This window comes from Amphiura filiformis, chromosome 12 (assembly GCF_039555335.1).
Source record: "Amphiura filiformis chromosome 12, Afil_fr2py, whole genome shotgun sequence".
NCBI classification, from domain to species: Eukaryota; Metazoa; Echinodermata; class Ophiuroidea; order Amphilepidida; family Amphiuridae; genus Amphiura; species Amphiura filiformis.
Genome location: NC_092639.1, coordinates 65,339,280 through 65,365,117, shown reverse-complemented (window position 1 = coordinate 65,365,117; position 25,838 = coordinate 65,339,280). Strand labels below are relative to the sequence as shown.

At 36.4% G+C, this 25,838-nt stretch overlaps 1 protein-coding gene across 1 annotated transcript in view; it reads right to left on the bottom strand.

Annotated features, from left to right (window-relative positions):
• The window catches only part of LOC140167026 (uncharacterized), a 64,631-nt gene that overhangs the window by 14,354 nt on the left and 24,439 nt on the right, over nucleotides 1-25,838 (bottom strand). The window contains exons 7-10 of the mRNA XM_072190506.1: nucleotides 19,772-19,823; nucleotides 18,739-18,895; nucleotides 13,263-13,347; nucleotides 7,221-7,293 (exon numbers count right to left, since the gene is read on the bottom strand). Coding sequence (XP_072046607.1) covers nucleotides 7,221-7,293; nucleotides 13,263-13,347; nucleotides 18,739-18,895; nucleotides 19,772-19,823 — 367 coding nt within the window. The remainder of the gene's footprint in view (nucleotides 1-7,220; nucleotides 7,294-13,262; nucleotides 13,348-18,738; nucleotides 18,896-19,771; nucleotides 19,824-25,838) is intronic.

Sequence of the window (25,838 nt, the reverse complement as noted above, 5' to 3'; positions counted from 1 at the left end):
CCATTTGAAATCTACAACTCTGTGTGAGAGATTAAGGTTATGTCTTCCATAGGGGTGTATGGATTTTAACTGGAATAGCTGATTTGCATTATTAGACTTGAGGCTTGTAAGCATAGATCTCTCATAGATTACTTTGGCCGTTTTAGTTTTATGTTCCTTAAGAAATTAATTTACTGATACAGGCTGGTATTAGCACTTTTTTCTTTGCTATATTTTAATATAATCTTTTATTACATGTAGATGTGAGATGCACATTATCATGTTCATTCTTGTCTCGCATGGGAATTTGGTTTTGTTCATTTGCTGCATTTTAACCATTTTGTTAAGTTTGTTATTGCATGTATATAATTCAAAAGGGAGATTGCACTTATTTATTGACAAGAAGTCAACATGCTGCAGTGGTAAGAACAGCAACATACTGAAATATATTTCACCCGGCGGCAGCGTCATTCCAGCGAGAATTTGGCACTCAGCAATCAGTATCATGTAAGTCATTCTCCTGACAGGAAAATTAAGAGTACATGTATTATAATATAGTTGATGTCTTTGCACAGACAAATGGCGCTGCTGAACATTTGCATTGTTGCAAAGTTTAAACTTAATTTAGCATTTCTGACAAGTTGTTAATTTAACTCAGGATTCCAACCATCTGATATAAAACCATACATTTTGTAACAATAACGGCTCCTTAGGCTTTGTTTTCAGTACATTAATGTACATTGTAGTTATATTCAAATCAGAAAATAGACTTTGAGTGTAGGTATTCTTAGGAGCAAATCAAAGGCTCAAAGTATAGTCAGTATCACATGTCTTCATACAGTATATAACTTTCATGTCATGCATACTTCTAAGCAAACACACTGTGTGTTTTTTATAGATATGAATTCTCAGGATAGTATTATAATATTTCAGACAAACTTTAATCCCATCACTTGAGTGTACACCATGTAAAACAATTGGACATATTTGGGTCTACCTCATAACATGCCACAATACTCAACAAGTAATATTCTATATTTGTTCTTTGAAGTGTATTATTGATAAGAGATTTCTATTAAATTTACTCTTCACAAAAAGCCTTGACCAGACAAATATAATAGCAAGCCCTATACACATGACGTACGTACATCTTACAAATCTGATATTTACTATCAGGAGTTTTGTTTCACAATTTAATCAATTTCGCACCAGTTTTAATCCTAAGGGTTTAAAAGGGCATTTCGTGATCCACAGCCTCATCCCCCCACTTTTCTCAAAAAAAGTTGAGATTTTTATACCACTGGATACCTTTGGCTACATAATGTTTATGTACCAAATATTTCTTGCAGATTCATTCGTTTAGCAAAAATCGGAATCAACTCAAAATTTGAGAATAAGCTTTTTTCGTGGATATGTGCTGAAAAATGTCATAAAAAGAGGATACTAGGATCACAAAATCCTCCTTTAAGTTGTGTTGTGAAAACTCTGAAAACTTGGAAAAATTAATATAGAAATCTAATCATTTCACATATCCAGGGTAACAGCAGTAGTGATTTTAAAGTGGGATCACAGATTTGATAAAAACACTGCTATTATCCAGGAAATATATCTTACTCTTCCCAGAATCCTTTGCAACATGATACATTACCTCATTTCATCAAATGACACTATTATTTTGTTAACTGATATGTTCCATTGGTTTTCAAGTTGAGAATAAACTGGCTAAACATGGGTAGTCATGAAATAACATAATTTTCAATGTGCTCTGTATAATTATGAGGTACCTTTTGTCACTATCAAGCCATGTTGAACAGGATTGCAAATCAGTACAGACCATTGAAATGGAAGAAATGCATTATGGGAATTGTAAGATATCTTCTCTGGCTACTATCTATTAACTTGGTATACCCACCAGTGCCACTTCAGTCAGAGGGGTGTTGGTTTCACCCCATAGACATTGTGTGTTGATGCCTCAACACCCCTCCCTCTCACTCTGGCTACTATCTATTAACTTGGTATACCCACCAGTGCCACTAAAGTGAGAGGGGTGTTGGTTTCACCCATATATATTGTGTGTTGATGACTCAACACCCCTCCCTCTCACTCTGGCAACTATCTATTAACTTGGTATACCCACCAGTGCCACTTAAGTGAGAGGGGTGTTATGTTTCACCCATATATATTGTGTGTTGATGACTCAACACCCCTCCCTCTCACTCTGGCAACTATCTATTAACTTGGTATACCCACCAGTGCCACTTAAGTGAGAGGGGTGTTATGTTTCACCCATATATATTGTGTGTTGATGACTCAACACCCCTCCCTCTCACTCTGGCAACTATCTATTAACTTGGTATACCCACCAGTGCCACTTAAGTGAGAGGGGTGTTATGTTTCACCCATATATATTGTGTGTTGTTGACTCAACACCCCTCCCTCTCACTCTGGCAACTATCTATTAACTTGGTATACCCACCAGTGCCACTTAAGTGAGAGGGGTGTTATGTTTCACCCATATATATTGTGTGTTGATGACTCAACACCCCTCCCTCTCACTCTGGCAACTATCTATTAACTTGGTATACCCACCAGTGCCACTTAAGTGAGAGGGGTGTTATGTTTCACCCATATATATTGTGTGTTGATCACTCAACACCCCTCTCACTCAAGTGAACCCCAGAGACGTTGTGTGTGTTGATGCCTCAACAACCCTCACTCAAGTGAACCCCAGAGACATTGTGTGTGTTGATGCCTCAACAACCCTCTCACTCAAGTGAACTCCAGAGACATTGTGTGTGTTGATGCCTCAACACCGACCCTCTCATTATTTGAGTAAGAGGGGTGTTGGTTTCACCCGATAGACATTGGGTGTTGATGCCTCAACACCCCTCTCACTCAAGTGAACCCCAGAGACATTGTGTGTTGATGCCTCAACAACCATCTCACTCAAGTGAACCCCAGAGACATTGTGTGTTGATGCCTCAACACCCCTCTCACTCAAGTGAACCCCAGAGACATTGTGTGTTGATGCCTCAACACCCCTCTCACTCAAGTGAACCCCAGAGACATTGTGTGTTGATGCCTCAACAACCATCTCACTCAAGTGAACCCCGTAGACATTGTGTGTTGATGCCTCAACACCCCTCTCACTCAAGTGGACCCTGTAGACATTGTGTATTGATGCCTAAACAACCCTCTCACTCAAGTGAACCCTGTATACTTTGATCAGCTCTTAATCGGCGGGAATTGTTAGGCTTTTACCACTACGCCGAAAAGTAGACCCACGTTTAGAGTGATTAGTTGACCTGTCTGGTCTATTATTGTGCATGTTAAATAAAGTAGACAAAGTATAGGGTTTGAATTACTAATTTGTGATACTTCTATAAAAATATATTGATATTAATCCGCGATGTTATAAGGCCCGTCGATTACGAGCTGATCAAAGTATAGACATTGTGTGTTGATGCCTCAGCAGGCTATGTTAGCCCATCTAGGCGCCAAAACCTGAATTTTGATGATCCTCTCGTTATGCAAATTACTAAATGGGCCTCTAAGAGCGTGTTTCTACGATGCTCCGCTAAGTTACTGTTAAATGGATAACGGTATCTCACCGTTATCCTACCATTTAACCTGCTGTTTCCACAGACAGGTTTTGCTGCTGGCGTGCGCGTGTTCATACCGTTTAAGGTTTTACCGTCGTCAGCCGATTCGACTTGACTATTGCGCCTGTTTTCAAGGCGTGCGTACGCCGCGTCGTGTTCTGCGTTGCGTTGCAGACATCGCAGAAAACGATGCGTTTTGTGCGTGTCAATGCTATTTTTGCGCACCGGCAATAACTAAAAACAAAAAATAAAGAAAACAATGTTTGCTGAGCGCAAAAAAAGTGGTCGCTTCTAATATATTAAATACAACATGTAGGCCTACAAACCAAATCTTGCCAGCGTGCTTCCAGTAATAACGGACCTGGACCCCCTCCCCAAAGTAGGCCTATACGACAGTAGGGTCCAATAGATGGTATGAAGTTATAGGCCTACCAAACAAACACAGAATTAGGTGTTTTTTTAACATTAGGCCTAATTAAACGAGTGTTGGGTAAATTGGTTAATTCGTTTTAATAATATTTTGGCCTAAATGTTGGGTAAGCACTACGGTATATTGGCGTATTAAAGGTTATACGTTTGTAGAACGTTTCATAATGAAACACGCTACAACAAAATTAAAAACATGTGAAAATGTTATTGTAGACATATATTATTTTGGCACCATTGTTCCAACTAAGAATATGTTTTGCAGCAAGTGTTCAATGTTTTTGATTGCTATTTTCATAATGCATGCGATATAGACAACACCATCAAAACTATTCAGTTAAAAAAAAAATGTGTCATAGGCCTACATTTACAAAAATGATATCATAATTGGCCAAACGTTTTTCTACAGCTATAGGCAACCCAGCGTTTAACTTTGGTTTAAATTGAACTGCAACAATTGATGATATGAATCCACCTCGAGATAATTCCGAAGGCCTATAGTTTTTGTGACCAAAAAGTTTTCCTCTCGGTAAAGGCACTAAGCATGCTAAGTAGGCCAATGCCTATAATAATCGTAGGCCTATTATAGTCAAACACTTCCGCCCATGGTGTTAAACGCTTAGCTTTAACATGTTTAATAAATCCTCTTTTTGGTCATTCGAGTCAGGTGAACATAAAGCTGAAAATAACTCACTTTGTGTAACTTGATAACTCTTTGGCCCAATATCTTTGCAGAATGGGAGTCTTTCTTACACCCGCTTGTGACTAAAATACACCAAATTAGAATTAGGCTAAGAATTTTTTGATATTCTTAGCCTTAATAGTCGACATCATTATAATTGTTCCTAATTATGGACACTTTTTAGCCTAAGTAGGCCTATCTTAGGTAACTTTTTTTTTACAGTGAAAAATTTCCTGCGTAAACAGACAATTCCTTTTTTGTGGCCATATGCGTAAATGAACGCTGATCCGCATCAGATCGCGCTTCATACCAGCGCGTTTGCACGCACCAAAATATCAACGTACACAATTAACTACGCATGGTGTCGCAGAAAAAAATGCATTTTTGACCTATTTTGGTCAATTTACGCGAAAACTAGGTCCGGTACCCCCAATTTTTTTTGCGCGATTTTACAGAGCTTTTTCTTTTTCATAACATATATAAAAGTAAAAAATTTTGTCTCGACAATTTTTTTATACAACGCAAAAGGTGATATATTTTGGGCAAATTGCTGATTTTGCCATTGTAGTTTACATAGAGATTTTTGGAAATGTACACCTCTTTTAAGACGGATGGAGCTCAAAAGTGAGGTCCGGCACCCCCTGTTTTTTTTCCTGATTTATTATCTACACATATTAATGTACAAAATATGTCAATTTAAAAAAATTTCGTCGATAGGTTTAGTAACGACGGTAAAACCTTAAGCTGAATAACGTCATGTGATGTCCCTCTACCCTAACATGCCTAATATTGGTTTTAGTTATTTGCATCATACCATCAAACATGTTTTAAAAGTGTATCTTGTCTTACCTTTTACTGTAGTATGGCCAGAATCTTGCATCGTAGGCCTAGAATTAATGCTACAATGGATTATTTAATGGTTGATTACTGCTAAATAATCACTTTTCTTTGTTATGTTTTGCAAATCAACAGAAAAGTTTGACATTTTACACAGTTTTTCACTATTTTGTGGCATTTACAAATTTCTGTGAGCAAAATTAGGGTTTTTGTCATGTCGTCCGTCTAATTTGCCTGTTGATTAACAGCCATTTTGCCTGATTTTGCTCAATAAACGGCAAATTAACGCTTTGGTCTGTTAAATTTCTACAGAAAAAATATACACCTTCGTCAACGTCAAAAACCTACTCCAACGATGTTTCCGTTGGCGTTGAAAAGGCGTTGTAAAAAGGCGTTGGAGGCTGTTTCCACATGACTGATTAACGGTTCCATACCTTTTCCAAAACGGTATATGGCTCTGTAGAAACACGCTCTAATATTCTATCTCTATATGCAAATAATCAAATGCATGTCCATGCCCCACAAAAATGACTCAAGAAATAAAACTGAAAACTGAAATTTGATTTTGATCTACATTTTTAGTCACGTTTATGTAATGCTTCACGTTTGTATATACTTCTAGTGCCCGTTTCTATTCATCGTTATGTATTCTTCTCCCGTGCATTAAATTCGTGAACTACCCTTCATAGCCCAAATTATATAAACCTGCACGCTAAACAATGCATTATCTAAAACCCGCACGCTAAACAATAGATTTTAGATAATATGTGCACGCTCAAATACTAGAAATACTCATTTACAAGAACTTTCACATAACTAATAACTTGTCTGTTCGATATATATACCATCAAAAAAGTATGAATATACATTCTGTGGTGTTAAAATATTTATAGATTACAATGGTATTTTTTCATACGCATGATGTTAATCATAGGTTACATATTATGTTCTATTTTGCAACTAGCATTGCCATAAATTATGATTAATGAACCCAAATAAATCAAACATCAAATGAGAATAATCGAGCGTATGTTAATTAAAAAGGGCTAAAAAACAAGGGTGACCATATACAAGATGACACCATTACAAAATATTCAGCATTTCACAAATGAAATACATGTAGGCCTATATCTAATGGGGCGTCAAAAATTTGTATTTTTTTTTTTTTTTTGATGGGTAGAGGACGCCTGGTTTAGGGTTCCAGGACGTAAAAAGTCCCCCATTTATCACAAAATATCAATTTCCTTAATAAAAACACAAACATCGTGCAAATTATTTTATTATTTTTTTATTTTTAGGTCAACCCTGAATGATCCTAGCATTTAGGTCTAGGTCCAGAGACACTACAATACCGAAAAAAACTTTAAAAAAAACTTTAATTTTTTTTAAATTTGGTACCAGGCTGGGAATTTCCTGCCGGGTAACAGGATTCTCGGCGGGACTCGAATTCCCGGACTCACTCACACCCTTATGACGGATAATGTACTCGTGCAAATGCATTCGTCAAGATAATCGCACTTGCCATGGAGTTATTGCATTTAGTTCTCGAGCCTATCGGCTCTCGAGCTAAATGCAATAACTCCACGGCGCGTGTGATTATCTTGACGAATGCATTGCACTCAGTTCATTATCCTTATCGTAATGCTTTCCTCTTTGCTTCAAAATATATAGTTGGGATGAGTGTTCATACATACCTCTACCAGGAAATAGTTGTTTGAGATCAAGACTCCTTGCCAGTTGTACACTCAAATCCTGCATCTCCAATACCTGAATGATAGGAGTCAAATTCAAAGATTTAATAATTGAAAATTAAAGATTACATACATATCGTTATGAACACGGCAGAGTGCCGAATACGCAAAATTGCTGTTCTGAGTAAAGAGCTTTTGAAAATCTTGGTATCATTCTATTGGTCCTTCCTAAAATTTAGAACATTCATGAACACTCATTTTAAATGTATATTATAGAAGTGAATGTACACAATTATTTACAATACTTGCATGTTCTGAAACAATCGATATATCCCTAAAAACACGTTTTAACAGATATTCGGCTTTAAGAATAAGATGTATCCAAAATGTCTCTACTACTGTGCAGAAAGTCGTATTTGGGTCGAATACGCATTCAACTTCGTGTAAACCATAGCACGCATCCTTGATTTGGTGCTTTTGTGTAGAAATTACTGATTGTCCCAAGGCTATGTAGACTTAACTTGGTATATAGTAATGCCTGTGATATTCAGCAAAAAGTCAAGGATTTTAATTTTAAGCATACTAAAACTCAATTTGCTCAAAATTCTCGATTCGTAACTCTTCTGAATTCATAGCGATATGTGATGTGTACACTTTTTTTTAATTAATTTCTTAGTTAAGTACATTTCCCCCCATGATCCCTTGCTGATTGCAAGGAACACTTCCCCATTTAGGGTTTTGTTGCAAAGTGGTTATTGTTTATACACTTTCACCTGCAACCCTTAACATTTTTGTTTCCCCATGCTGTTGCCTACAGACCCCTTACTTTCCATAGAATTTCCATTTTCACAAAGATCTATTAAATCATACAAACAAGCAGTGACCCTTGATATCTGTGTTAATTATGCTAATATTCATTAGCATAGGTTTATTGAATACTCATTGACTCAAAGCTTACACATAATATTACAGGCATGAGAATGATTATCCATGAAAAAACCTAAGTGTTTGAAAAAAAAATCCTAAAAAAATGTGTGAAATTGGGCTAAAGAGGCCAAAAACGGGCTGAAATTTAAAAAAGTGCAGAAATTTGGACAACAAAAAAGCCTGTACTCAGGTTTAAACCTGAAAATTCTCATGCCTGATATTATGAGACCTAGCCCATCCCCACCTTACCCCATCTCCAGTCTAACTAAAGTGGATTGATCACAAATTTATAGGAAAATTCTTTAAGATTTAACAATTGCTATACTAATGTATTCATAGCTATCTGAGAACTTTTGACAATAAATACCTAACATGACTGAAAAAGGCACACAAGGACCCCGGTGGGGTCACTCCCTGGCAGGGGGGACGCATAGGACCGTTACCACAAGTACAAATTACCCCTTTTGCAGTCGATTTCAAGGACAAATCATGAAATTTTACCCCCTTTTTTACTCCAAAACAAGGACAAAATGGTACTCTGAAACACCCCTATTTTTTAGTTTCCGAGGACACATTTGCAATTTTGACCCTATTTCAACATTTCAAGGAAGGGATTTTTAGGCCTATGAATGTTTTTTTTTTTTCAGTAATTAACAAGGGCAGCACAGAATTCAAGTAGTCCCCCTTGCATATAAATCAGAACCGAGAACAATATTGATCACGGGATGAGTACAAAGTAGGAAACCAAATTTATTCCTGTGATTTTTTATCTGGCCACGGATCAGGAGAAAATAATAAGAACCCTTTTTCAATTTCGCAGACATTTGTGCAATAAAACACCCCTATTTTTCCAATTTCACGGACAATTTTGTCCGCGTACATGCCCTAAAAATGACCCCTTTTTCCTTGATTTTGGTAACGATCGTGCGGTCAGTATTGCAAGTTGAGTGACCCCACCGGGACAAGGACTCGTAGTACTAGTACACTGTAACCTAATATTTTGCAAGTGTAAAAGAGAATTCCTTTGATAAGTCAGCCCTATCAGTATATGATCAGATAGCTGAATCCCTGCGGTTTATCACCAGACTCGATATTGGGGAAATTCCCTCAATGCCACGTAACATAATACATTAGAGGAGTTCAGGTAATTCAACAACAATACTGTATAACACTTGAAGTGTGCCATATTTAGTTACTGCCTTTTCTCCCAGTAGTAAATCTATCACAGAAAATAATCATCACACTCAATGTTTGGAAAATTCCCTCAATACCACGTAACATAATACATTACAGTAGTAAATCTATCACCGAAAAAGAAATCAGAAATGCCAGTTTGTTTTTTTATTGACAATAACCTTACAACAAGCACAGTGCACACCAATATCATAATTCATTATGCAAATCATGTAAAAGTTAAGTATAATATTGATTTAAAAGAGATCCGGATCACAGGATCCGGATATGGAACCAGGACTGTCATTTAAAATGATGGCTCTTGAAGGTTACGCTATACTTGCGCAAGTGACAGATTATTTTAATAACCAATGAAGCATGTATTTTTACTTCAGAGGTTGGTCTGCTTTGGCGCTGTCATGTCGTCAACTTCAATATTTTTTGTGCCAAGAGATTTGTTGAAAAAAAGCAACTGTATTAAAGTTACATGCTCTGTCAATTTGTAAGTGCTTTAGGTTTGATACATCTGCACTATTACCACTAGAATTTTTTATATGAAAAATAGGATGAAATAGCAACACTTCGTATAAAAAGAAATTTATTTCAAAGACTGAATAAAATGGCTCACATGATAGTTGTTAAAAAACTAAAGTGGGTTGATCACAAATTTAAATTTCATACATAAAGTTCCAACTACTTTGTCCCACTTTAATGGGGGAAATCTCATCTTGAACAAACAGTGATTAATATTCTATTTAAGAACTAACAATTGTTATAATAATATTTTCAGCTACCTGAGAACTTTGAGCTTTTGTCAAAAAGTACTTAAAACAACTGCAAAAAGCACAAAACATACTGTCACCTGATATTTTGCTAATGTAAAAGAGAATTCCTTTGATAAGCCAACCCTATCAGTAAGTGACAAGATAGCTGAATCCCTGCGGTTTATCACCAGACTCGATATTGGGGAAATTCCCTCAATGCCACGTAACATAATACATTAGAGGAGTTCAGATAATTCAACAACAATATAACATTTGAAGTGTATCCTATTTAGTTACTAGGTTCTCTCCCAGTAGTAAATCTATCACCAAAAATAAATCTAGAAATGCCAGTTTTGTTTTAACTGACGATAACCTTACAAACACAGTGCATATCAAAATCAAGAAAATGATGTCAAATAATTTGAAGGATTTGAAGAAGAACCGGGACTGTCATTTAAAATGATGCCTCTTGAAGGTTACGCTATACTTGTGCAAGTGACAGTTTATTGCCTCTTGGTATTAATAACCAATGAAGCATGTATTTTTACTTCAGAGGTTTTTCTGCTTCAGCGGTGTCATGTCGTCAACCTTCAATATTTTTTGTGCCGAGAGACTTGTTGAAAAAAAAAAGCAACTACATTAAAGTTACATACGCTGTTAATTTGTAAGTGCTTTGCCCTTGCTGTATTTTGAACAAGAAATTGTTTACAAAGAGCTAGGATGAAAGAACAAAATTGTGTGTCCTCACAGACTGTGAACATAACTTTCTGTGTTCTTAACAGTGGTAGTTTAACTGTAATCAGAGATAGTACAGCAGTGTCTGATCAGAGTTAATTCAACAGTAACTAATCAGAATTAGAACATTCACAATCATTAAGGTAAATAAAAATATTATTCAGTTCATCTGGACTATGCTGTTCAATAGAGTTCAAATGTAACTGTGATCAGATGTAATTCAACAGTTACTGTGATCAGAAGTAGTTCAACATTCATTGCAGACAGAGGTAATTCAACAGGTAGTAACTGAGCTCAGAGAAAATTCAACGGTTACTGTGATCAGATGTAGTTCAACACTAATTGTGATCAGATGTAGTTCAACACTAATTGTGATCAGATGTAGTTCAACACTAATTGTGATCAGATGTAGTTCAACACTAATTGTGATCAGATGTAGTTCAACACTAATTGTGATCAGATGTAGTTCAACACTAATTGTGATCAGATGTAGTTCAACACTAATTGTGATCAGATGTAGTTCAACATTAATTGTGATCAGAGGTAGTTCAACACTAATTGTGATCAGATGTAGTTCAACACTAATTGTGATCAGATGTAGTTCAACACTAATTGTGATCAGATGTAGTTCAACACTAATTGTGATCAGATGTAGTTCAACACTAATTGTGATCAGATGTAGTTCAACACTAATTGTGATCAGATGTAGTTCAACACTAATTGTGATCAGATGTAGTTCAACACTAATTGTGATCAGATGTAGTTCAACACTAATTGTGATCAGAGGTAGTTCAACACTAATTGTGATCAGATGTAGTTCAACACTAATTGTGATCAGAGGTAGTTCAACACTAATTGTGATCAGATGTAGTTCAACACTAATTGTGATCAGATGTAGTTCAACACTAATTGTGATCAGATGTAGTTCAACACTAATTGTGATCAGAGGTAGTTCAACACTAATTGTGATCAGAGGTAGTTCAACACTAATTGTGATCAGATGTAGTTCAACACTAATTGTGATCAGAGGTAGTTCAACACTAATTGTGATCAGATGTAGTTCAACACTAATTGTGATCAGAGGTAGTTCAACACTAATTGTGATCAGATGTAGTTCAACACTAATTGTGATCAGATGTAGTTCAACACTAATTGTGATCAGATGTAGTTCAACACTAATTGTGATCAGAGGTAGTTCAACACTAATTGTGATCAGAGGTAGTTCAACACTAATTGTGATCAGATGTAGTTCAACACTAATTGTGATCAGAGGTAGTTCAACACTAATTGTGATCAGATGTAGTTCAACACTAATTGTGATCAGATGTAGTTCAACACTAATTGTGATCAGATGTAGTTCAACACTAATTGTGATCAGAGGTAGTTCAACACTAATTGTGATCAGATGTAGTTCAACACTAATTGTGATCAGATGTAGTTCAACACTAATTGTGATCAGAGGTAGTTCAACACTAATTGTGATCAGATGTAGTTCAACACTAATTGTGATCAGATGTAGTTCAACACTAATTGTGATCAGAGGTAGTTCAACACTAATTGTGATCAGATGTAGTTCAACACTAATTGTGATCAGATGTAGTTCAACACTAATTGTGATCAGAGGTAGTTCAACACTAATTGTGATCAGAGGTAGTTCAACACTAATTGTGATCAGATGTAGTTCAACACTAATTGTGATCAGATGTAGTTCAACACTAATTGTGATCAGATGTAGTTCAACACTAATTGTGATCAGAGGTAGTTCAACACTAATTGTGATCAGATGTAGTTCAACACTAATTGTGATCAGATGTAGTTCAACACTAATTGTGATCAGAGGTAGTTCAACACTAATTGTGATCAGATGTAGTTCAACACTAATTGTGATCAGATGTAGTTCAACACTAATTGTGATCAGAGGTAGTTCAACACTAATTGTGATCAGATGTAGTTCAACACTAATTGTGATCAGATGTAGTTCAACACTAATTGTGATCAGAGGTAGTTCAACACTAATTGTGATCAGAGGTAGTTCAACACTAATTGTGATCAGAGGTAGTTCAACACTAATTGTGATCAGAGGTAGTTCAACACTAATTGTGATCAGAGGTAGTTCAACACTAATTGTGATCAGAGGTAGTTCAACAGTAACTACAATCAGAGGTAGTTCAATAGTAACTACAATCAGAGGTAGTTCAACAGTAACTACAATCAGAGGTAGTTCAACAGTAACTACAATCACAGGTAGTTCAACAGTAACTACAATCACAGGTAGTTCAACAGTAACTACAATCAGAGGTAGTTCAACAGTAACTACAATCAGAGGTAGTTCAACAGTAACTACAATCAGAGGTAGTTCAACAGCAACTGCACTCATAACATTTGTGTGAAAATATTCAACATAAGTAAAATACAGCTATACAAGTGTTATTCATACAGATATTACCTGTCCTGACCGTCCTCCAGAAGATTGGCCGCTAGCACTCCTACAGTGGGATCTCTTTGCCGCTTCTGATTCAGATTCTCTTTTCCTGGTTAACAATCAAACAAAAATACCAGAATCTTTACATGTTTTTGTTCAATAATCTATACAACAAATGTTATCAATCATTTGTTTAATCATCTACATAACATAAATGAACCCCATACCAGTCACTCTTCTGCAGACCTTCTGCACTGTCAGCCCAACATAGCTTGCTCTAATGATTTCTTGGAAATGGCTTGGAGTAACTGACTTGTTCTCCAAGCCGCTATTTTTAATAAAAGCTACTAAAGTCTATCTTAATCAATTCTTTAAAACCCTCATCAATTCAGATACTGTAACATTCCTACATGTATAACCCTACTAACAAAAAAAATCTGCTGCATATCTGCCAATATTAAAATCTGATGCTGGCCTGGTCATAATGGGACAATTTCTATAAAAAAAACAGACATGCAACATGTATCACAAGCATAACACCTAATTCCCTTGAACCATAATGTCTCTATTAAAGGCTCCCCCTATAATAAATGCCCCCCTCAAATGTTTCGACCAAAATGCTTTAAAAATGCAGATATGTTCATGCTTCCTCAAATAAATAAGCTTACCGAAGTTACCGATCACGATCAGATAACCAAAAATAGCATTGCAAGTTTAAGTACAAGAAATACAACCAGAAGTCACTTGGCAATATTTCCTCGTTTCCAGGTATAAGCTTATGGAGTTTTATCATTGAAAATTTGCCTCTAATAGATGCAACACTCTGGGGGTGTTTATTAGAGACAATACAGTATTTTATAAAGCACAATTATTATTATATTATAATACTTTTCAAGACTACATGACTTAAATACCTTGTGCAAGTCTTCATGAGATCACACCCAAATCTTTTTAATCAAGTAAAATCTGAAGTTACATCATTAAGCACAACTGTTTCATTGCTATCTATTGCCGTTTTAAATGTAGTTGGACTACATACAAAGAAAACATGTATCACAAAAGCAAATATTTGTTACATGAGACTACAACATACTGAAACGGAATATTTCAATGTACATAATTACTCCAATAAGAAGTAGATTGGAAGCAATACGACCCTAGAACAACATATAGATTTGGTATGATATTTTAATAAGTACCATTAATAAATAATACTACTATATGTACTTCAAATAAGATTACATTATTTATTTTCAAAAGGCATTTTACAGAGCTAGAGTCGCTAAAAGAAGCACCATTTTTATTTACAGTATACCAAGCGAGACAGTTTGAATAAGTAATATTATGTTTTATTATTCACAACGGTGCCAAAAACAAGACATATCAGTGCATTATACATTCAAATTGAATTGAAACATAACAAAACTCTAGACAATTCAGGTGGATTTAAGATGTGTTTATGACTCGACATAAATCTCCATGGAAAACAACATCAGATATTATGGACAATGAGATGAAAAACAAAATGGAATAATATATCAAGTTTTGAAGGAATGAATTTTATAAAGAAAAGCAAGTGTACTGAACTGCAGTAAGAATTTCAAATGAAGTAACAGTGTGCCTTTTGACGCGGGTGTAATTGCATGTATCCAGAATGCATCCGTCTGGTAATCTTCCTGTGGAGTGTTTTCATGGCTGAGTGGTGGGAACACAGACATTTGTGATGCTGTGTTCATCAATTTGAAATTCTCAAAGGACATGACAAACAGCCCATATCTTAATCAAATTTCAGAGCAGGGGTGTGATTGAGGATTTCAAATAAATCCTGAAACCAAGTGGTTACTATCAAAACAATATGCAAAAATCGCAAGCGTAACAAGCGTAGCGACCACACCCCCGAATCTCCTGGGTTTAAGCCTATTTGAAGGCTCAAGGAAAGCTATTTTGGGCATGGATTTCATGAAATAAAATTCAAAGCATTAATACACATTGCATCAAAAACTCACTTTTAAAAATCAGGAAAACTGGCAAAAAAATCACATCTCTGTCACTCAGTGACCACCTAATGATTAGTAGCCATCAACTCCCAGGTGAACATCTTTTACCCTCTGTGGGATGCTGGCTGCTATAATTTTTAGATTTTTAGGCATTTTTTGCCCATTTTGGTTTATTTTTACCCCCTTGCCTTCCCTCCTTCCTCGGGAAAATGTTGGATACAATACTGCTAATGATTTGAATTTCAGATTGAAACCTTCAGTTTTTAAAATCCAAAAAAATTAAATAATGTGGGACACTTGTCAAATTTGACAACTGGGTAACTATCAGACAGTTAGATTAATCACATCACTAGTTTTAAGTAGAAACATTGAGATTTTGAACATATCTGTAAAAATAAATATTAAAAAAAGGGCCCTGGATGTTCAGGATTTAGGGTTGGTCGCTGAGGATGAGGGCAGCACAACGATCCTTAAAAATACCTCAGTATTTCCAGCAACAATCAGTTCTCACATACAGGGTGTCCCAAAAGTCTCGATACCTTTTTAAACCATTGTATCTTTAAGAAGAAATAGTATACAGAAAATATGAAAACATATTTAGAAAGAGGACATTTGGGCAATTTTTGGTACCAAACTTGCTAATATTTGCATGTTGTAGTATGAAGATACGAGCAAATGTTTATCATATTGGAAAATCGTTCTTTCAACCGGAGAAACAAAAGCACTTAATTAAATGCAAACAAATTGTCAAATTAACACCCTCTTCTGCATTTGCTCACAATCCTAACAAAGTGACTTGGTAAAGTAATTTTCCTTATCTCAAGGATTTTATAATGTTTTGATTGAGTTGATACCCCTATCATTACTGAATTGTCACATTGAAACTCCCCTTTTCATGCTAAGTCAGAAGACATTATGCATCAATATAGCGCATATGCAAAAATGGTTAATGGGAACAAATCACCAGGAACATTGTCAAATTGAAACACTATTCCCAACAACTTCACATTATTTTTATTTTGTTCTTCCGTAGTTTGGACTTTTTTTGTTTTGCAAGTAGTCTATTCGGAATATGAGATGTCCATCATATAAATTCGCACACTTGAAGTACTGAATGACGCTTCTGCAAGTGTCTCTTTCAAGTTTTCTTATCTCACTCTTTATGTTTTCCTTCAAGTCGGGCATGCTGCGAGGTTTTATGATATACACTCGGTCTTTAAGATAACCCCACAGAAAAAATCAATTTGACTTAAATCCGGAGAATGAGGTGGCCAAGTTTGATCAGTTTTGAGGAACATGATCTTCTCATGGAAACGATTTTCAAGCCATTGGAGAGTCACTGTCCTGTTGAATCCATTGTTTTGCTCTGATACCCCCCCCCCCCTTCCATTCAAGCGCATTCAAGCGGTTTGTTTTGCACAGTGCTGACATTTTGTATGCACGAATAAGTGATAAATGGCGTTGTATCAACATGACATACAATATTCAACAACAAATTCACATTCTTTGGTTTTATGCCGAAACAAAATCGGTCAAACATACTCAAAAGATGTTCAATGTGTTCAACGAACATTATCAACTCACTGGACATGCTCGAGCACCATCAAAATGCTGCATAAAAACATTGTCAACAAATTCTTTAAGACAGGATCAGTACGTGATTCAGTGCGCTATGGACGTAGGAAGACAAGGCGATACACGAAACATTGATATAGTTAGACGTGCTGTATCAGCAAGCCCAAGAAGATCTGTGAATATTCAGAAAAGGAATGACTGCTGTATGGTACTACGCGTTATGTGCCTATACATTCATCTAACATTATTTTTAAGTAGGAGCCACAAAGGGGGGCAAGTTTGGTACCAAAATAATTGCCCAAATATCTTCTTTCCAAATATGTTTTCAAATTTTGTGTATACCATTCCTTCTTAAAGATACAAATGTTTAAAAAGGTATCGAGACTTTTGGGACACCCTGTATATATTGATCACAAGTAATCATCTCAATGTCAATGAACTTGCCAATGCAACAGATGTCAAAATGAGATTCGAATTAAAAATTCCACATCCCAATCAGAACACCGGAGAATTCATTAATATTCCGTTGTCATATCTGTGTCCTTTTTTAGAATGCATAGATGTGTTTAGATAACCCTTCAAAGTAACAATTAGGGATTCGATCATGTTTCACCATTGTTCATCACAGTTTAACAACGATGCATCCGTGTTGGCTACGTGGAAGGAAACCCACGCAGACATGCTGGAGTTGTAAAACGATGATGAACAGCGGTGAAACATGACTGAATCCCTTTCAACAATGAAAACAGGCTAAAGATTGTATAATTCACACGTCAGTTAACCATTGCCACTCCAGCCTTACAAAAAGATTGGTGATTTCTATGTTGATATCAGCAATAAATGGCAATGTTTAGCTGCTACCTCCAAAATACTGAATTCAACATGTTGCGCATACAGATTTCAGGCATGACAAATTTTACGGGCTCACATTAACTTGTGTTTGCATATACCCTACTGTAAAGTGTGTATTCATCACAGATTAACAATGGTTGGCTCTTGTAAGTTATTGAAACATAAAACAAATGCAACAAAGATATTTAACAGGTAGTGAGTTGGATACAGATTGTTTTTGCAAGGCACAAGACAACAAAGTTCAGAAAATGATTTCACATAAAAGCAAAATCACAAGATTTGTTATGATCAAACTGACCCACTTTATGATAATCAATCAATATGTGCAACAGTTGGGGAAAACCCCAATGTTTCCCTAAAGAGTTCCATCTGCACTGCCCTCATTATCAAGCCTGGCTACAGGGATGATTGACATCATTGAAAATAAAGTTCACTGTAAAATAAACATTTGGAGCAAAGTTGATAAGTTGCACTTTTAGAATATACACATAAAAATAGCAGACAATTTTTCGTTTTTGCAGAATGTCCATCTTGTCCAACATAATGTTTCTGTCTTTTGGTTTTGTTTTTAGGGATTTATTTTGTTTTAAAAGGAAAGACCATAAACAGTCAACAATACTGAGTCCCCAATACTGAGTAAATTTTCTCAATTAAAATTACTGGACGTGTAACCAATGTGTATCAATGTGAGTGAAACTACAAGCCTGATCTCTGATGCCTGGCGTTGACCTCATTTTGAATTAAAATAATGTTCTTGGCCGCAATTGCACTAGAAATATGTGCATAGCAAATTTATTGAATATTCAGCAATCTTAATTTCTTCACAATATCATCAAAACGTTATAATTTCAAAAATATCTACCTACAGAAAAATATATTTCTCCACAGAAACTCTTACTATAACATTATTGACACGTAAGTTACATTCCATTTAATGCTCATATGTCTGCACCCATGGGTGTCACATGTCCAGTAAATTTACTCGAGAAAATTTACCCATTAATGATGACTGATATCCAACATTTTTCAGAGTGTACCTTAGGAGGCTGAGGCTCCTGCAACTTCTGCTGGCTGACCTGGTCCTTCTGTCTTCAATGATAGGTGTACTGGTCACAACTGGTGGTGGCAAGGATTCCATACTGGTATGTAAACTTGGACTACCACTGGGATCCACAATCATCTTAACATCCTCTTCTACTGCTGCTGACACCCGCTCAGAAACACGCAGAGGATCTACGATAAGTAATTGGGTAAAAGAGTAAAGTCAGGTGTTTTTTGAGTAAAAATTACCCTTTGAAATAAGGTAGGGTTTTGGGAGGTCGAGTGGCACATCCTGTCAAAACATGATTCAAATACCCATGGAAACTCATGGTATAAGCTACAATTCAGTGAAAAAATTCTGCACACTTAAATACTTCAGTGATCCCCCACACTCTCCTGATTCAAAATTATGTTGATACCAAACACATCAATTTTGAAATGTGCCACATGCTTGCTTCAACATTGATTGGTGGGGTTGGAGGGGATTCAAAATAGGTTGCAATCATATAAAATCACATGATGATCTATAATATAAATAAAATTAGTGTTCCAGGGTTTTTGCACTTGATTGTAGTATATGTGCCACAGCTTGTGAACTAATGAATACTGATATAATGTGCACAGCTGCATGCTGTGTGGAAACTAATGTAAATTGCAAATTGCTCAGCAGAGCTCTTTAGAAACATGGCTTCTCTGCTAGCAGTTTGCAAATCCAGCCCTCAATGAGGCCCTGACCTAATGGCAAAATGTCCTGCACTTTTTCCCCTCAGCTCTGAGCCTTATTGCCTGCTGTTTGTAGTATTGAAAAGGATCCTGAACGTTCATAAATAACTAACAGTTGCTGATGCATAGTAGCTGAAGTTGTAAGAGTCGTACATTTGCAGGACTTACATAAATGCAAGTTCCAATTTATGTCTTTAATATAAAATTTAATAAGAAATGCATTTAAAATGCTTGGTTCATTGCACAAAAATAGGACGTTTTTATCTACCTTTGAAAAAAAATGAAAGAAATAATTTTATGAAAGTGAAATTTAGCTCCATAAAACCATGAGTTGGGAATAATTACCTCTGTAAAGACGATGTGACTTTTTTCCCTGATTGTAGATGCCAGCCTGCCTCTGCATAAAACAAGCAAAGAAGCAAAAATAATTTCACTCCAAACATTGATATTAAAGCGATAACATTTTCATCAAAAATGAAATACTTATTTTTGTCTACAAAATGTTAGTTTTCATTATTATGTGTGCCCTTTTAATTTTGAACCATGTGTACAAATGAGGTAAAACAAAGAAAATATATTTCTTTCCAGTACCTATATTGTCAATGTGTCAGTATATCATTCCATCAATTGTTAATAAGATCAATTGGCTCATTACAGTTTGGCCACTTTGAAGTACAAAGTAAGCATGTTGTATGTCGTGTATTAAGACGCTCATGCATTTGTATGCGCCTAGCAGCGTGATAATTCCTTTTGACATTACGGCGCTCAGAAACTGCGTAATTTACTGCGTACTTTACTTTGTACTTCAAAGTGCACAAACACACCACTTCAATGCCTTCGGCTAAATATTTCCCTAAAATATCGCAAAGTAGTTTGATTGACAGATTTCACCTCTGACCTCGATCACAAACATGGCTGCGCCCAGTGGGACATTCACACACACACAAAATGCAATACACACGATAGTTGTGAAAATCAATCGCATTATTTGCCTCGTTTACCGACTTGCTTGGACAAGTTTGCAATAGATTTTCAATTTATCTTGTATCAGAGAAGCAAATAATAAGATGGACTAAGGACAAATATTGCCACGGACATCGAATCCCGCATCGAATAGACGGCGAAAACATGACGAGATATCGAGATTTGTTCCATTGACTACCATGTACTGCACTGCCCGTATGTTTTCATATGCATCAATTGATCATACCTTTGTCTGTGTGTACAGCTAGCTGAGCATGATGTTGGATTGTGTTGCTTGTTGTGTACACGACTCTGCAAGGTGGGTTTCTTTTAAAACCAATACTATAGAAAAATTATCAAATTCGTGGACATCGTGGAACATACTCTTTGCGTGGCTGTGCGTAGTAAGCAGTTGTACGCAGATAGCCTCGCTAATATGGACGCGTAGAGTAGCGTTGTACGCGCATGTAGTTAGCATGATTAGTCGGCGAGTAACCGCGTAGTTGAATGTTCCACGATGTCCACGAATTTGATAATTTTTCTATAGTCTAAGTCTACCGTTCACAAACACTTGTTAGGGGCATGATGCAAAAAGGCGGCCCTGAAATTTTTTGACCCTCTCTAAGGGGGGCGGGGACCTGAAAAAAATGACCAGGTGATGACCACAAATTTTCTTGGAAAAATTTAGTTTATATGCTTTTCTATGGGGTTGACCCATAATTTTCATGTCAAAAGGGAGGTCCCTGAAATTTTCGAGGTCTGTAAAGTCCCCCCTACAAGTGTTTGTGAACGGTCCTTTACATTTAATTATTTTGTTTAAAAAGGTGATGATTTAACTCAAAAATGAGGGGTCTTGCCACCATGTCTGTATGTCAAAAATTAGCTAAGTTTATGGGCAAATGACTGTTTTCAAATTCTGCAGCCATCATTGACATAGGGGATGTGCAATAATTATGAACCGGGGTGATTTCCAAACGGCTCGCCAAAAATCACTTTCCCCCCCTTTCTCGCCCGCCAAAATTCGCTTCCCCCCCTCTCGCCTGCCAAAATTCTTTGCCCCCCCTTATGTATGCCAAATTTTTGGGATCCCAATTTACAAACCTCAAATGGTGCTGTCCATGGTAAAAGGCAGTCTATAATCCTGATACATGGATAATAATATGTAATTTATCATTGGCTAATATTATTTTACATTTTATTTTATTCTCATTTCCAGGTGCAGTAGAACAACTGAGGATAATGGCGCAATTCTTGACAGACCGAAAAGATAATGATTTGGAAGTGAACAGCTGGCATCTGTAAACTATCTGTTGCATGCATTTGAAACTCTCCCAACATGCTGCTGGACCGATAAAGTCAACAATTTAATTTTGTGAAGAAAAATCTTACCTGGAGGTTTAACACTTTAAAAGAAATTAAATACTTGCATAGCAATACATGTTGTGCATAAACTAAATACATGCACGATGCAGTAGTAATTTAGTAAATATGAACTCCAATTATAAAAACAATCGACCTCAAAAAGTGACACTGACATGTGATGCCTACAAGTACAATGCAGAGTTCCTTAACGATATTTTGTAGACTGTAAATTATAGCACACAATGATTGGAAATGTTCAATGTGCAGGCATTTTTATTTGGTTCGCCTCAAGTTCGGTAGGCCTAATGACATCAATGTCTTTACGCGGTTGTGCCAATACAAACCAACTAAGTCTCTCACCAATTCTGAGTTCCCGCCTGTTCTTGGCCTACCCGGGTCAAAGTACCTGAAAATTTTTTTTATACAAAATTTGAAAAAATAACCTGGCAGTTATAGGCCTTAAATTACTCAGTTGTTATTCGAGGTTGGAAACCAGAGAAATACTGCAATAAAAAAAATTAAAAATTGGATTAAGTTGTATTTTAATTACTTTTTGCTTCTATTGAACAGCTAGCAATGCATACTAATTCAATTTGTCCCTACCTGTTCAATAGAAGCAAAAGTATTTTTTTTTATAATTTTTTCGAAAATTAAATCAGGTACCGGTACCCAAGTACATAATTACCTGTTAGTTGAGAGCCCTAAAACCAACATTGTACATGTGCGCTCTACGCAATTAACTTTACGAGTGCGATTCAATACTCCACCCCGCCCAAAAATTTTTTGCACCAACGTCACCACCGAACTTGAGTCAAACTAGGGTTCCGTGGGTGGGGGTGTGGGGGGGGTCAGTGACGGGTAAAGTGTACACTTCATTCCAATAATTAAAAATCTGGATACTGCAAATATGATGAGTATCCACTTCAAGGGTTTAAGTCCAGAAGGCCCCAATTGCGATAGCTGCCATGTAGACATCTCAGTAATTTTTGCATTATGTAGTGTACATATCTAAAATATGACACCTGGCAGCTATTGCAGATAGGGCCTTCTGGTCCTAAATCTTTGACTTGTAAATGCTTTATTATTGGCAGACAAACTATTTCTTTCATGAAGACTAGCATCGGCAGGTGTCAGTCAATACTAGTACCATATTAAGTTGGGCTTGAATTGCAGTGAGGCCACCAAGGCCATTGCCTGCCCTATTTCAGTTTTGGCCTTGGTGCCCCATATCTTTGTCATTTTCAAGGCATTCTTCATCACTTGTTGGCCTTGGTGCCCTTGCTAGTCTTTTGGGAAATTGGGAAGGCTTATGTGCAGGCCTCAAATTTCAATGTGTTGTTGTTGTTGTTTTTTTTTTTTTTTTTGGGGGCACCCATTTTCAAGGCCCCCCAAAAAAAAACATTAAAATTTGAGGCCTGCACACAAGCCTTCCCAAAAGACTAGTGACTGCCAATAGACAAACAAATGATCTTTTTGTACTTGCAATTCATTACTAAAGTTATTTTTACACTATATAAAAAAGACAAGAGTTCATGAAAAAAACACAACAAGAAAGCATGGTGAATACGGCCAGTATGTAGTTTTGATCACTGTTTATTTTGAGATTTGTAAGAAATTTAAAAAATAAAAACACTATTTTTTAATTAAAAAGTATGAAGTTCTGTGTTTGCTTGTGTTTGGCATCAATAAACAATCAAACCAAAATAGTTCATCACACCTACTAAATAGAGAATAAATGATGGGAATTTTTTTACTAGCCTCTACTATTGTGATGGAAGAAGATATCCAGTATACGTTCCCTACAAATTCCTCAAACTAAAAAAATCAGTCTACTAGTGATTGTAATCAGAGACAAGTCCAAAATTGGATTAAAACATTTAAATGAAATTTAACTGAATTCTAATCTATTCTTAAACACTTGAGAATGTTCCTGCAATCTTATTGGTTCTTACCACACGCGTCAGCGCATGTGCATCGACGCGATAGGCGTACTCGCTATTTGAACCAATTGGAGGCGCATAGCAACAACAGGACTGATCGATTTTAAGCCCTAGGTATAATTCCTTGCAAAATGTAGGATTTAATTTGATTAAAATTTGTAATTCTTTTGATATTTTTATTTGAATTGAAGTGTTTAAGAATGAGAATAAAGGTATTGTTTTTATTTTTTGTCGTGCATCTATCATCTCATATAACACGGGCGAGTTCGGGCGACATCATTATTTTTGTTTTACTTAAAATAATGATGTCACCCGTGTTATATGAGACGATAGATGCACTCCAGCGTTAAAAACAATACCTTTATTCTCTAATTAGAAACATTCAATCTAGAATTCAATCTAATTCGATTTTTTAAATCGCTTTGATTTTAAAAATCCAATTCGATTCAATCTAATTTGATTTTAATTTAAGGGGTTAAAAATCTTTTTACACATTCCATTACACATAATTTATGAGTCCCGACTTTAATACTAGTATTGTTCTTCAATTAGCAACATAGTGAAGTGCGTTTCTGAACTCCGTTATTTCAGTCCTTTGTTTTGTCTGCCTCTGCTGCAAAAAGCGATGTGGAATGGCTCACAGGGGCATTGGTCAATGGTGACTGGCAGTTGGTTGTTACTTGTACAGTAGCTCTCATCTTTTGGCAGGTCTGAACCCGGGGTCTGAAAAGGAAAATAGGATTTTAGAAAATTTGTTAGGGTAGAGCTGGGACAGTGGCACAATACCTCCAGCATGGGGCTGTTACAGCAGCTTCGTTTGAAATCCTTTCCCCCACTCACACTTCCCCAAATGAACACATTCAATAAAAAATCAGCATTTCCCCAGCCCCCTTTGGTGGTGGTGGCAAATTTACCCCGAGCTACATGTAACTGTTCTCTTGATTGCAAAAGTCTAGTTTCGTCACTGGAGAATGTTACCCCTGAACCCCCCCCCCCCTTGTGGTGCGGTGTCATTCAGCACTGAGTGATTTCATTTATGGGGCAAATTATTAACCCCCCCAGTCAGTCGCACACCACAGGGTTCATTTAGGTGTCATATTTGGGAACGTTCACAAACACTTGTAACAGGGGGGCCTAATGCCCAAAGAAAAATTGCCGGGGGGGGGGCTTTAGAAATGTCACCTTAATTTTTCTTGTAGAACATTAATTTTCACTATTTTCTATAGGGTTGACATTCATTAATCATGGCCAAAAAGGGGGCCCTGAAATTAATATTAGGTCTGAAAGTGGGGTCCTGAAAAATATTTCAGACCCACAAAGCTGAGAGGGGGGAGGCAAATGATTTTTGGCACACATTCTTGGGGCGCCTTTTAAATAAAACGCTCTAAAAAAATTTTCAGACTAAAAATAGGGGGGGTATAATTTTGTTAACACCCAAAATAGGGGGTTATAGAATTATTAAGGGCTGGTGACTCAAAATTTTAGCAATCGAAAAATCTGCGTACAATCTATGCAAAATGTTTGCGTGCAACGCGCGCCTTTTTAAAAAAAAAAAAAAAATTTTTAACACGCTCCATGCACTTTCTTCACTATTAAGTTTTGATGCGTGCCGCCTTAGTTCCGCAATAAATAATTTGTCTTGAGTCTGTGTAGGTGGAAGGGGGGGGGGGTCATAAAATTTTTCGACCCAATTTAGGGGGTCGTAAAAAAATTTTGCCCGCGATAGGGGGGCGCCATAAATTTCTCAGGTCACCGACATATTTGAGCCCCCCCCCCCTTTCCGAAGAAAATGCCAGCCCCTTATGTGTGGGAATTCTCTTAACTAAAATCTAAATTAACAGGTTTGGACGTTTTCTTTTGTAATGAAGACAATTGTATATTAATAACCAAAACTCATTGGGAGACACTCAGTGATAAAGTGCATTTTAGGGTATGAACTCGTGAAAATACTATCTCGACATTGCCGAATTCCACAGTCTTGCACTACTGGCGAAGGGAACAGAATCCGAAACCGTGGACAAATACCTCGTAAATGTTACGCTCGTAAGGCCAAAATTTCCATTCTTAACTATTTAAATGGAAAAAGAGAGTGTATACCACACATGGACGAGTTGATTTACGAGAAAAATTTACAAAATATTGTTGTA